Source organism: Podarcis liolepis, assembly GCF_965112155.1.
Source record: "Podarcis liolepis genome assembly, chromosome: 2".
NCBI classification, from domain to species: domain Eukaryota; kingdom Metazoa; phylum Chordata; class Lepidosauria; order Squamata; family Lacertidae; genus Podarcis; species Podarcis liolepis.
Genome location: NC_139555.1, coordinates 111536767 through 111551362, shown reverse-complemented (window position 1 = coordinate 111551362; position 14596 = coordinate 111536767). Strand labels below are relative to the sequence as shown.

General features: G+C 45.0%; 2 protein-coding genes across 3 annotated transcripts in view; both read left to right on the top strand.

The window, feature by feature from the left end:
• SLC44A4 (solute carrier family 44 member 4) overlaps positions 1-14596 on the top strand; it is a 66367-nt gene that overhangs the window by 22667 nt on the left and 29104 nt on the right. For both annotated transcript variants that reach the window (XM_083491854.1, XM_083491855.1), the window contains exons 3-8: positions 1335-1408; positions 3126-3204; positions 6175-6274; positions 8297-8425; positions 10481-10541; positions 13904-14009. In XM_083491854.1, the coding sequence (XP_083347980.1) occupies positions 1335-1408; positions 3126-3204; positions 6175-6274; positions 8297-8425; positions 10481-10541; positions 13904-14009 (549 nt within the window). The remainder of the gene's footprint in view (positions 1-1334; positions 1409-3125; positions 3205-6174; positions 6275-8296; positions 8426-10480; positions 10542-13903; positions 14010-14596) is intronic.
• ZBTB12 (zinc finger and BTB domain containing 12) overlaps positions 1-14596 on the top strand; it is a 106358-nt gene that overhangs the window by 88492 nt on the left and 3270 nt on the right. The window lies entirely within an intron of this gene.

Genomic DNA, 14596 nt, shown 5'->3' with positions numbered 1-14596 from the left:
CTCCTGAACGCCGCAAACCCAGTCATGAGCGTTCTGGTTTGCGAATGTTTTTGGGAAGTCGAACGTCCGACACGGCTTCTGCGGCTCCTGTAGCCAATCGGAAGCCACGTCTTGAGCGCCTTAGTTTTCGGAGGTCGAACGGACGTCCGGAACAGATTCCATTTGAGAACCAAGGTATGACTGTATGCCACATTGAGCTCCTTGGAGGGAAAGGTAAGATATAAATGCAATAAATAAATGAAGATAAAATAAAGGAGAGCAAATGCTGATCGCATTCCCTGGACTGATTCACATTCTGGATATGGGAACATTGGCGATTTTGGCTTCCCGTCTCCTATATTCTCCAATATCCCTAGTGATGACTCAGTTATGTGAAGAAAATTTGCCCTCTGGCCCAGTGGTGTGTGGTCAGTGGAATAGGGGGACTAGACTAGTCCCTTAAATATTCCCCTGGCTCCTCCTTCCCAAACCCTACGGAAAACTTCACCACACAACACTTATCTGGCCTGTTTAGAAGAGAAGAAGAAGAGTTTGGATTTGATATCCCGCTTTATCACTACCCGAAGGAGTCTCAAAGCGGCTAACGTTCTCCTTTCCCTTCCTCCCCCACAACAAACACTCTGTGAGGTGAGTGGGGCTGAGAGACTTCAAAGAAGTGGGACTAGCCCAAGGTCACCCAGCAGCTGCATGTGGAGGAGCGGGGAAGCGAACCCGGTTCACCAGATTATGAGTCCACTGCTCTTAACCACTACACCACACTGGCTCTCTTGTTTAGAGTAATTCTCCCCTCGTTTTAACTGTTTCTTCCAGGGTTGGGCCTTCAGAATAATTTAAGCTGTTTATTTCAGGCAGCTTCCTTCGTCACCCAGGCGTTCTCCAGATGTCCTAGACTACAACTCCCATCAAGCTGGCTGGGGCTGATAGGAGTTGTAGTCCAGAACATCTGGAGGGTGCCAGGTTGCTGAAGGCTGAGCCTAGAGTGAGTGTTTTTGGGGTCCGAGAGCCAGTGTGGTGTAGTGGTTAAGAGTGGTAGTCTTGTAATCTGGGGAATCGGGTTCGCGTCTCCGCTCCTCCACATGCAGCTGCTGGGTGACCTTGGGCCAGTCACACTTCTCTGAAGTCTCTCAGCCCCACTCACCTCACAGAGTGTTTGTTGTGGGGGAGGAAGGGAAAGGAGAATGTTAGCCGCTTGGAGACTCCTTAAAGGGAGTGAAAGGCGGGATATCAAATCCAAACTCTTCTTCTTCTTCTTCCGAGCAGACTCCTCCATCCCCATTTCTGCTATTTATTCACACGTGTCCGTGATCTGTCTTCCTGCCGTCCTTCTGTTCCAGGAGCTGTACTGACATTATCTGCTGTTTTATCTTCATGGTTTTCATCGCTGGCTACATCGTGGTGGGGATTCTGGGTAAGTAGTGCTAAAAGCAAAAGGGCTTGGAGATGAGGGCAAGGAAGGTGGAATCAAGTTGGGACTATTGTTTCGCCAGGCAGACGCAGTTTGTCTGGAAGCTCTGCCAGCTTCAGTACATGACATGAGAACCAAATTCACTCAGGTTGTTTTCTTCCTTCCTTCTATTTTTTAAAAAATTTAAATAGATTTTATTGATACATCAGATCAACAACAACAAAACAGAAAAACAAAACAAAAACAATATACAGCAATAAAAAGAAATTAAAAATTAGATAATGACAGTAAAAGTTACAACCAACAAAACTTAAACATTTACACCACATAAATATAAATAATGTAAAGTTTTTACTTCCTTCACCCTGATATCTGCTTTTTAATTTATTTCTTTTCAACTGTTTCCTTTGTGAATTATTGTTACGATTGCCTCACATTCATAACCTAAGAGTCATAAACCGTCTTGCAGAAATTAATCAAACACTCAGGTTGTTTTCGTTTGCACGCTTGATTTTGGGCACAATCTCTGTTCAGTGCCAGCGGAAGTAAATAAGTTGCAAAGTGCTGCCCTTTGTGCTAAGACGCGTTTTACCATTTACAGACACCGTATTAGTAAGAGTCTTCAGCATAAAAACAAAAAACTGCAATGTTATGGGCTTGAAACTTGCTGTATATTTTACTAATGCCTTGAGACCTGAAAGAATATACTATATTGATCCTTGACACAGACCCTCCAAGTGTCCCTATTTTCCAGGGACGGTCCTGGATTTACAGAAGCTGTCCCGGTTTCTGATTTGATCCTGGAATGTCCCACTTTTCCTATTTTCATCGGAGAAATGTTGGAGGTGTTGTAAATAAAAATTGCCCTTTTCCCTTATGGCGTATCCAAGAGCCCATATAGAGTCCTTACATAGGTTCCCTATTGGTAGGAGAAGATAACAGGGGCCAACCAGAGAATACTGAGAAGCAAAGTAGCTAGTAAGTTTGATCTTTATTGATCTGTTGCAACAGGGTGCTCCCTGCTTCCTCACACACAGGAAAGGAGGAGGACCCAGAAAAATGGTGTGCAAGGCCTTATAAATACTTTTGAAATTTCCACCCTGTAGATCAAGACCACCCCCAGAAACATTATGCATACATCACAGAAGGGGTGTAACCTAAGACCACCCCTCAGATACATCTGAATGTTGTTTTTCTCTTGTTGTTTATCTCCTGTCTGGCAGGATACTTGATTGGATTTCCTGAGGAGTCTGGCCATTCTTTTGTAGTGATAAATACTTATTCAAACACCCTTAAGACAGGATTTGTGAAGGAAAAGGCAATGGGGAGGCTTTTCCACTTTGACCATGCAGAGAAACATTTGCTCAGTTTAGGAATCAAAATGGTTCCAGGTTGGCCTTCCTGTGCTGATCTATGTACGTGCGGTTATGAACGTTGCCATATATCTAAGACCATAAAATTCCTGTTACAGAGGGTATGGAATAGGATGTCCCAAGGCTTTTTTTCCAGCTGGAAATCACCAGAACTCAGTTCCGGCACCTCTCAGGTGCCATTATAAGAGAACAAGGGAGGTGTTCAACACCTCTTTTTCTATAAAAATAGCACTGGTCATTGTCCCGCCTTTGAGTCCACCCCTAACCAACACCACCTCACAGCGCCTCTGTAAAAATGTGAGCGCTTTTCCTCACTTCTATTATTTTTTGTTTCCTCTCAATCACAGCCTGGCTGTACGGTGATCCCCGGCAGGCTATTTATCCCAGGAATTCAACTGGAGCATATTGCGGAATTGGCGAAAACCGGTAGGTACAGAGACCCACGGGAAAGAAGGGGGAACCAATGGCGAAGGGTGCATTGTCACAGGGAGCGTGTTTAGTAAGTGCACAAGACTGGAATCCATGGCCAGAAACATACCTTGGCCTGGCAGAGCCATTTTCTTCCTCCTCCTTTTCCTCATCGACTTAACTAGTTGTTTTTAGTTTTTGCTTCCTTCTAACATTCGTGTTTCCCCTTTTGTCAACAGTCAAGTCTTCCAATGAAGCCGCTGCTTCACCTTTTTCTTCTTCATTTTACGCATTTGCTGTGTCCTTTTCCCAGTCTCTTTCTTTACATGACTTGCACCCACCTCCTTTTGGTAAAACCTATTTGGTGTTTCGCAACTTTCTGACTAGTTGCAGGACCTTAGCCAGACCTAGCAGAGTAAACGCAGAATCCACGGAAGCAATTGGCAACTTGGCTGCAGACAGGATAGACGAAGCAGGAACCAGGAACTTGTAGTTAGGTGTTTATTATATACAGTGGACTATTTACAGGAACAGAACAGAACACGGATCTTTAGCTAGCTCTCTCTGACACGACTCACAACTCCTACACTGACACACAGAACTCTGAACCTCTGAACTCACACATTCCAGTTAGTAGGCCATTAATTACCACTCCCTTGAGAGAGCTTGACCAATCAGGGAGCTGTCTCCATGACTCTGTTATCACCAGGCAGACTTACTCCTTCAGATTGCCTTCTGGCTGTCTGCCAAACCTTAATTGACTCTGTGTGAGTAGCTGCATGTACACAGTTTCCCAACACCTCCCCCCCCGAAATCCTTTTTACTGTGCATTCATGATAGGAGGGTTGGGAGCAGAAATTTGAAAGTGAATCTATGAAACACTCACTTTCCAAAACGGTATGAGAACCCGGAAGCACAGCCGTCCTTCAGAATTCTCCCTCATCCAAACTTTGCTATGCAAGTGATGCGTAATGATGTATCACTTAAATACCATACAGAAATGCATTGTATTAGGGGAAATCTCTTGCTAGTCAAAAAACGCATCTCAAAAATGCGTTCGTTAGGAGAAATTCACACTAAAATTTACACTTTTTTAAAAAAAAGAAAGAAAAGAAATTTGCACATCGCTGCGGAAGTGTGGAGAATGGAATTTGAGATTTGTTGTTGTCGTTTAGTCATGCTGACTCTTTGTGACCCCATGGACCAGAGCACACCAGGCACTCCTGTCTTCCACTGCCTCCCGCAGTTTGGTCAAACTCATGCTGGTAGCTTCGCAAACACTGTCCAACCATCTCGTCCTCTGTCGTCCCCTTCTCCTTGTGCCCTCCATCTTTCCCAGCATCAGGGTCTTTTCCAGGGAGTCTTCTCTTCTCAGGAGGTGGCCAAAGTATTGGAGCCTCAACTTCAGGATCTGTCCTTCCAGTGAGCACTCATGGCTGATTTCCTTAAGAATAGATAGGTTTGATCTTCTTGCAGTCCATGGGACTCTCAAGAGTCTCCTCCAGCACCAATTCTTCAGCGATCAGCCTTCTTTATGGTCCAGCTCTCACTTCCATACATCACTACTGGGAAAACCATAGCTTTAACTATATGGACCTTTGTTGTCAAAGTGATGTCTCTACTTTTTTAAGTAAGGAATTTGAGATAGAATGGGAAAATTCAAGAATTAAAACAGATATTTCCTTCCATCCCTAACTTGTGATGATTTGATCTCGTTGATGGTATCGGGGCGGTTGTACATGATCCAACTTTCAGTATTGGCCGCATCTGCACTATATGTTAAAAGCACCGTGATACCAGTTTAAATAATCATGGCTCCCCCTAGAGAATCCTGTAAACTGTAGTCTGTCAAAGGTGCTGAGAATTGTTTCCCCACAGAGTTGCGGTTCTTAGAGCTCCCTGGGAAGAGTGATTGGCACTTGGATATCTCAGTTGGTAGAGCATGAGACTCTTCATCTCAAGGTTGTGGGTTCGAGACACACGTTGGCCAAAAGATTCCTGCATTGCAGGGGGTTGGGCTAGATGACCCTCGTGTTCCCTTCCAACTCTACAGTTCTATGATTGTTAAACCACTCTAGGATGCATTTAACCCCACTTTTGTCCATGCCCCAGGCCCAGTGGACGTTGCTCCTCCCTTCCATTTGCCCTGGGAAGAAAGTTTCTCTCAGCCCTTGGCCCCTGAATTGTTGACTCTGCCCCTGCCTAAGATACGGCCTCCCCTCACGGAATACTTCCATATTGCCGAACTAACAGGGAGGATAAGAGGAGATATGGTACAAAAAGTGAATAAGGAGTGGGCTATCTTTAAGGAGTACATCAAAATTTATGTGGAAAAAATAGAATTTCTGACAGATATTGAGTGAACCCAGAAAATGACTAGAGTGAAAGGAGAGCAAAGTCAAGATAGAAGAAGAGATTAAAGAAATAATGAAATGCGTTTAAGCTAGTTGGAAAAATAAAGGAGCGTAACAAGAACAGCTGGAAGTCAAGTCACTTGGTGGGTGTCCGTGTGGGGTAGGTGTGTAGGTATGTTGATATGTACAGTACAGTGGTACCTCGGGTTAAGAACTTCATTCGTTCTGGAGGTCTGTTCTTAACCTGAAGCACCACTTTAGCTAATGGGGCCTCCCACTGCCACCGCGCCACCAGAGCACGATTTCTGTTCTCAACCTGAAGCAAAGTTCTTAACCCAAGGTACTATTTCTGGGTTAGCAGAGTCTGTAGCTTGAAGCGTATGTAACCTGAAGCATATGTAACCCGAGGTACCACTGTATAGGTAGGTATTATATAGAGTAAAGTAGGTATGTTTTATGTTATGAAAATAAGGTAGTGTGTTGTGCATGTTTATTGTGTAAGTGTTTTATATGTTAATAAAATTTAAATGAATAAAAAAGAAAGAAACGAAAAAGATACGGCCTCCCCTCTCCTCCCTACCCTCTTAATTATTTAATCTGGGTTTGTTTCACTCTCCCTCTCTGTGTTTTGCAGAGGCAAACCTTTCGTTTTCTACCTCAACATTATGAAATGCGCCACAAGCTTCAACGTCATATCAGCTGCGATGAGCGGATTGCAGTGCTCTACACCGCAGGTAAGAAGAGTGGGCGGGCTCAGGAGGGGTTCCTGAGATGGAGCTGGCTGTAGCAGGAAGCACTTCCTCATGTCCATTTTGTTTCTGTTCCCTTCAACTTTATCTGCCCACTGCCAATTTACAAATTGCATCACATCAGCCTTCTTTCCAGGCACCGCCGAGTGCCACGGGGGGACTGAACCCTGCATGCGGAATGTGCTCTTTCCCACTGAGCCACAACCCTTCCCTTGTGTTCTTTGCTGATGATGATTATGGCAGGAAAAATGTGTTGATGTGCCCATCCTTTATATTTGAAGCCGACTCTTCTATCTCTTCTGTTGTTAATAATAATAATAATAATAATAATAATAATAATAATAATAATAATAGATTTTATTATTTATACCCCGCCCATCTGGCTGGGTTTCCCCAGCCACTCTGGGCTGCTTCCAAGAAAACACTAAAATACAATAACCTATTAAACATTAAAAGCTTCCCTAAACAGGGCTGCCTTCAGATGTCTTCTAGAAGTTTGGTAGTTATTTTTCTCTTTGACATCTGGTGGGAGGGCGTTCCACAGGGAGGGTGCCACTACCGAGAAGGCCCTCTGCCTGGTTCCCTGTAACTTGGCTTCTCGCAGCGAGGAAACCGCCAGAAGGCCCTCAGCGCTGGACCTCTGGTTCTGGGCAGAATGATGGAGGTGGAGACCCTCCTTCAGGTATACTGGGCCGAGGCTGTTTAGGGCTTTAAAGCTCAGCACCAACACTTTGAATTGTCCTCGGAAACATACTGGGAGCCAGTGTAGGTCTTTCAAGACCGGGCTTATATGGTTAAATACAGTGGTACCTCTGGTTGCGAACGGGATCCGTTCCAGAGGCCCATTCACAACCTGAAAAGAATGCAACCCGCAGCGGCGCGTCTGCACACATGTGGGTTGCGATTCGCCGCTTCTGTCCATGCACGTGACGTCATTTTGTGCGTCTGCGCATGCGCGAGCGGCGAAACCCGGAAGTAACCCTTTCCGCTACTTCTGGGTCGCCGCGGGACACAACCTGAAAAAACGTAACATGAAGCAAACGTAACATGAGGTATGACTGTAGTGGGAATAATAAATCTTGTTGAATATTCATAACAAAAAGGGGGGAAGGAAATTAATGAAATAAGAGCAATAAGAACTTAGGATTCATAACCTGATGGATCCCAACAGTTTGAAATATTACAGACTTGGAGGCTCTGGTCTTATTTAAAGACATCACCAACCAAACCTGGGCCAAAGCTTATTAACCTGCGTACATAAGAAAAAGAAACGGAAGGTCAAGATGGCTGAGAAGAAAATACAATCTAAAATAACTGTTACTGCCAGCTCCCAAGGTAGGAGACACTCAACAGCAGAAATTGATCCCAATGCAGATCTGAAAGATTTGATAGTTAACATGGACAAAAATATAAATGATAAACTGGATTCAATGAACAATAAGACTGAACAAAATTTAAAAATAATAATAATAGATCTTCAAGGTCAGGTAAAAGACCTGACAATAAAAAGTAAGGAGCTAGACAAAACAGTTCAGGAATTAAAAATCAAGACAAATAAACAAGAAGTGTCCAAAAGGATTCAGAACAACAATAAAGACCTGAGGAAAAATCAATAATAAAGTTATAAAATAATAACAAGGAAGTCACGCACGGGTGGAGGGAAGACACAGGGCAAGAAATAAGAAATGGATAAATGTTGGTACCTAATGAAATGTGAAAATGTGAATTTACGAATATAATGTATATGTATCATTATGTAAAGATTTCATATATGTATTGCAACATTAATAATAAATAAAATAAAATAAGAGTAGGGCCATTGTAAAAAGTTGGCAACCCTAACTGCCAGAGAAGGCAAAACCAAGAAAGTGAAAAGTTGGGCGCCTTGACTTCTCCCAGACTCCAGATGTGACAGCTGGAAATTCTGTCAGATCAAAGCAATCAATAATCTTTGCAAACCCCTCCAGCGTTTGTTCCGTGCTCTTGCCTTCCTTTCCCTCTCTCCAGATCTGCGTCCCATCCTGCCCTTCCAAGTTTTGGGCAGTACCTCCGCAGATTATCCAAAAGGATAAACCCGAGGACATATGGGACCAGACCCTGTGCCAGCCAACAATTAACCTCACGACGACCAGCCTGGTAAGTTGGCACCTTTTATTACGGCAGGTTAGTTCTTCACCCCCACCCACTTCTCCACTCCGCAAGCGTACAGGCCATAAGAAGAGATCCCTGCTGGATCTGGCCTGTGGCGCATCTAGTCCGGCCTGTTCTCGCAGTGGCCAGTCAGATGCCTTGATGGGATGGCCTCAAGAAGAACTTGAAGACAACAGCCCTCTCCTCCTTGCAATTCCCAGCAGAAGTATATTCAGAGGTCTTCTTCTTTGGCAATCGCTCATAGACGAGTAAGATTGTCTTCCATAAACATGGTTTTAACAATGAGTCCGTAAGTGATTGTGGAGGCCAATTCTGGATCCACACCTCCTTCCACAGTGGGGACCTAGGTTTCTGGGCAGGAGTTGATCACGGTGAGGGTTTGCCAAGCATGCCTTCCTCTTAGCACGTTTCTCCGTTTCATCCTGAGTTCGAGTGTCTTCAAAGCCCATGACACCTTTGGTAAAGGCTGTTCTCCAACTGGAGCACTTGCAGGGCAGTGTTTCCCAGTTGTCAGTGTTTATACTACATTTCTTAAGATTTGCCTTGAGAGAGTCTTTAAACCTCTTTTTTTGACCACCAGCATTACAGTGGTACCTCAGGTTACATACGCTTCAGGTTACATACGCTTCAGGTTACACACTCTGCTAACCCAGAAATAGTCCCTCAGGTTAAGAACTTTGCTTCAGGATGAGAACAGAAATCGTGCAGTGGCAGCGCAGCAGCAGCGGGAGGCCGCATTAGCTAAAGTGGTGTTTTAGGCTAAGAACAGTTTCAGGTTAAGAACAGACCTCTGGAACGAATTAAGTACGTAACCAGAGGTACCACTGTACACTGTTTCCATTTTTAAGTTTGGAATAGATTAATTACTGTGGAAGACGATAATTAGGCATCTGCACAACATGGCCAGTCCAACGAAGTTGATGTTGAAGAACCATCACTTCGACATTGGTGATCTTTGCTTCTTCCAGTACACTGGCATTAGTTTGCCTGACTTCCCAGGTGATGTGTAAATTTTTTCGGAGACACTGTTGATGGAATCTTTCGGGGAGTTGGAAATGGTGTTTGTAAGTGATCCATGTTTCACAAGCATATTCAGAGGTATACAGCCTCCCACACCAGAGGTGGAAAATAGACGTTGTGGCTAGTAGCCATGGCGAGCCTTATAAAGGTAAAGGTACCCTTGCCCGTACGGGCCAGTCTTGTCAGACTCTAGGGTTGTGCACTCATCTCACTCTAGAGGCCGGGAGCCGGCGCCGTCCGCAGACACTTCCGGGTCACGTGGCCAGTGTGACGGAGCTGCAGCTGGCGAGCCAGCACCAGCGCAGCACACGGAACTCCGTTTACCTTCCCGCTATAAAGCGGTACCTATTTACCTACTTGCACTTTAAGGGTGCTTTCGAACTGCTAGGTGGGCAGGAGCTGGGACCGAAAGATGGGAGCTCACCCCGCCGCGGGGATTCGAACTGCCGACCATGCGATCAGCAAGTCCTAGGCACTGTGGTTTTACCCACAGCGCCACCCGCGTCCCCCAGAGAGCCTTATAGTGGGATTTTAAAGCCATCCAAATTAGTGGCCACAGCTGTCTCTTGTTGGGAGAGTTTGCCTTGGTTTCCTGCTCTCCTTCTGGATAGGGATGGAGGAGATATTGGTTCAGTGCACATTTAAAGCCGGATCTGTCACATTCTCACTTTCCAAAACAATACACGAACGAAACATGGCTATAGCCTTCGAAAATTGCACCCGCCTGAATTTTGCGAAGCAGTCCTCCAGCCAAACAACATTTACAAAAAATGAGGCATAGAGGGTACATAAAAATGAAGGTATTGGTGAGAATACCACGCAAGATCACATAGTAAGGGAAGCTGCTTGCCCAAAGTCTCAACGTTGCATAGAATAAATGGGTTAATTCGGAGAAATTTGCACTAAATTGCTGGGAAGAGCCATGTTGGCTGAAAGATTTTTAGATGGTGGTGGTGGGGATATCTTGAATGAATGAAACTGCACCAGAAAGCAAATTTTAACTTCCTGTTTAATTCACAGAGTGTATCAGAAATTCTCAACCTGCAACTTTGTCCAGAATTCACTGTCCCATCCGAGCCAGGTGAGCACATAATCAGGGTTCAGTCTGCTCACAAGCCCCCAGTCTTTTGACTGACGTTTCATCTACCTTGATGAGCGGCACAGGAGAGAATTCTGCTGGGTCTTTCGTGGCTTCAGTACTGCCAAAAGGAAAAGCAATGCCTAGCAAAAAAATTCCCTTGTACAACTTTCAGTGGGGCTTGGACCCTCTCTGTACCCTGAGGCCAAATGGACCAGTGGTCTAACTCTGTATAAAGCAGCTGTTTATGTTCCAAGGAGGAGTTTAGGGAGCGAGGACTTCTCGGTTCAATGGAAATATTGCAGTTCATGTTTGAAATATGTATGCATGGGTTGTGTATGTGAATTTCATGTGTGCTTGATTTTGCTGATGTGATTTTATAATTTATTCAGCTACGAATTTGTACCAGAGAGCCAGTGTGGTGTGGTATCATGGTTAGAAGTGGACTGACTAAGGTCCAGGTTCACTTAAGGGACCTTAGACCAGTCATTCCCTCTCAAGCTAACTTTCCTACCTTGCAGGGATGCTATGAGGATTTTTTTTTTTTTTAAAAGATGAAATAGAGTGTGAGGTAATAACTCAGTGCTCCCATGTGCTCTGCAAATACAGTGGTGCCCCGCAAGACGAATGCCTCGCAAGACAGAAAACTCGCTAGACGAAAGAGTTTTCCGTTTTGGAGGTGCTTCGCAAAACGAATTTCCTATGGGCTTGCTTTGCAAGACGACAATGTCTTGCGAGTTCCTGCTGGTTTTTTCCCCTCCCCCCTTTTTAAGCCGCTAAGCTGCTTATCAGCTGATCCGATCAGCAGATAAGCCACTAAAAGCCGCTAATAGCGCTAATCCGCTAATCCTTCAATGGGCTTGCTTCGCAAGACAAAAAAACCGCTAGACGAAGAGAATCACAGAACGGATTCTTTTCGTCTTGCGAGGCACCACTGTAGAACGGATGTCGGACTGATTTCTTCCCAAAGCTTTTTGTGCCTCACCCCACGCTTTCATTCATATTTTGTTGTTTGAATACCGTTAACCAGGGATCAGCAAACTTTTTCAGCAAACTATCCCTCAGACCTTGTGGGGGGCAGGATTATATTTTGGGGGGGAAAGAGAACGAATTCCTATGCCCCACAAATAACCCAGAAATGCATTTTAAATAAAAGCACACATTCTACTCATGTAAAAACACGCTGATTCCTGGACCGGATTTAGAAGGCGATTGGGCTGGATCTGGCCCCTGGGCCTTAGTTTGCCTACCCATGCATTAAACAATGCCTTGACCACTGTTCATGATTATATTTTATAACATTTGGATTCGGCACATAATTTGTGTTCTGTACTGATATTTTCAACTGCCCCTGGTCTCTGAGCTGCCCCCCTGCCCCAAAGAGAGGTGCCTCCTCACACTGCCCCACAGGGAAGAGGATGCCCCCAGTTTTAGTGGCCCAACGGAGACTGGCCAAAGGTGAACATGAAGCTAGCGCCTTACCTTGGGAGGCAGCAATGGGCACTGCCACACCTGCATGGCAAAAAGGCTCTCCTTTGGCACCGGGCACTCAGTTCCCAAGCAGGCCTTGCACACAGCAAGCACAATGTAATAAATGAAAATCTGCCCTTATTCCCTTATGGGGGACACAAGAGCCATTATAGAGTCCTTTGTAGGTTCTCCATCAGTAGGAGAAAATAACAGAGGCCAAACAGAAAATATTGAGAAGCAAAGCAGCTAGTAAACCTGATCTTTATTGAACTGTTGCAACAGGGTGCCCCCTTCACAGACTGGAGAAGGAGGAGGACCCAGAACCAAGGTGTGTCCGCCCTTATATAGACATTTTAAATTGCCCACCTTGGAGTCCAAGACCACCCCCAGAAACATCATACCTACATCACAGAAAGCAGAAATCTGAGTGCGTTGTTTACCTCCTGTTGTTGTTTATCTCCTGTCTGGCTAGTTACCTGTTAATGCTTACTTGATTGTATACCCTGGGGAGCCTGGCCAGTCTTTTGTAATGATACATACTTAGTTCCTGAGCCAGGTCACAGGCTCATCCTATTCATACACAGACATACCCTTAAGACGGGTTTTGTGGAGGAAAAGACAACGGGGAGCCTTTTCCATTTTCCTTTGACCTTGCAGAGAAAACATTTGGTCAGTCTGGGAGCCAAAATGGTTCCAGGACTGCTTTCCTGTGCTGCTTCAGACATGTGGTTTATATATTTATGTACGTGTTTGCAAGAGTTTTCCGTTTTGGAGGTGCTTCGCAAAACGAATTTCCTATGGGCTTGCTTCGCAAGACGACAATGTCTTGCGAGTTCCAGCTGGTTTCTCCCCCCTATTTCTAAGCCGCTAAGCCGCTTATCAGCTGATCCGATCAGCAGACAAGCCGCTAATAGCGCTAATCCGCTAATCCGTCAATGGGCTTGCTTTGCAAGACGAAAAAACCGCAAGACGAAGAGAATCACAGAACGGATTCTTTTCGTCTTGCGAGGCACCACTGTGTGTGTGTGTGTGTGTGTGTGTGTGTGTGTATGTATATGTATATGTAAGACCTTAATTTATTTATTTCAATAAGAAAGGCTAGCGCAGCACCTGCCTGCTTGCCCGGCCTCCCACTGCTCTGTCCATTCCCCTGCTTGCTTACTGCAAGGCCACTTTAGCTCCTGGCAACCAGCCCCCCCGGCCAGCCCCAGAGGCACCATTCTCCTGGGGAGCTTGCAGCCAGGGCTCCTGCAACAAATAGCCGTGCAAGCCTTTGGGAGGTGGAGGCATGAGAGGGCATCAGAGGAGGGAAGGAAGGAAAGAGGGACAGAGGCCAGTGTTGCCCTCAGAATGGGGCAGAGTTTTAGGCATGGCATCAAAATCTCATGAACACCACCCTCCAATATGGCGTGTACCATATTTTTTGCTCTATAACACGCACCAGACCATAACACGCAAGTAGTTTTTAGAGGAGGAAAACAAGGAAAAAATATTCTAAACGAAATAGTGGATATATGGTTTTTGTGGTTCATGCTGTGGCCACAGACATGTGATCTGACAGTGAGTTTGGAGTAGCCCAATGCAAAAATCCTGAGGATCCATGTGGATCCATGCTGTGTAACCACGGAGGAGGGAAGGAAGGGGAACCATGGATCCTCTGCTCACGACTGCAGCAGATCCCCCACCGCCACCCGCAGGCATTCACTCCATAACACGCACAGACATTTCCCCTTATTTTCTAGGAGGAAAAAAGTGAGTGTTATGGTGCAAAAAATACGGTAATTGTCCCCAAGGCCTGGGATCTTGCCAGTGTGAGGACAGCAATGCTAGCCTGCTCTGCCGATGTCCCGCATCTTCAAGAATTGACCCTAATCTACGTCTATTTCTTTTTACAGTCCTGAGCCGTTGCTTCCCTACTTTTAACATCTCTCAGGCTGAATCCTTCAATGTGGGCGGGATGGATAAAAATAAAACTCTGGACACTATCAAGAATGGCACAGAGTAAGTCCTTCGACTCCCTGGGCGAACTTCAATGAATTCCTGGTTAAATTGGGTATCAGGATTTTTGTTAGGGATTGTAGGAAAAGACCTGCCAAGGAAAATAAAAAGATTATTTATGTATGCGACAACGGTGGCAAGAGTCTTAATAGCACAAGGATAGAAGAATGAGGAAACCCCAACAAAAGAACAACGGCAAGAGAAATTGATGGATTATGCAGAACTGGCGAAATTGACATACAAACTGCAAGACAAGGACAACTGTGACTTTAAAGAAGAATGGGAACTTTTTACAAACTACTTAAAAAACCCCAAAATGAACTGGACTCCTTGGCAGGTTTTGAATAAACATGCACAAATTTATTGACTGTTAATATAATAGATAGACAATTTATAGAATAATAGAATCATAGAGTTGGAAGAGACCACAAGGGCCATCGAGTCCAACCCCCTGTCAATTTAAGGATCTTTACAATTTTACAATATGCAGAGAACAATATAGGCTGAAAAATCAGAGAAGAACTGAGCAAAGTCTGGGGGGGGGAGGGAGGGGGGTTCTTTTTGGGGGAAGGGGGAGGGGGAAATGGGGG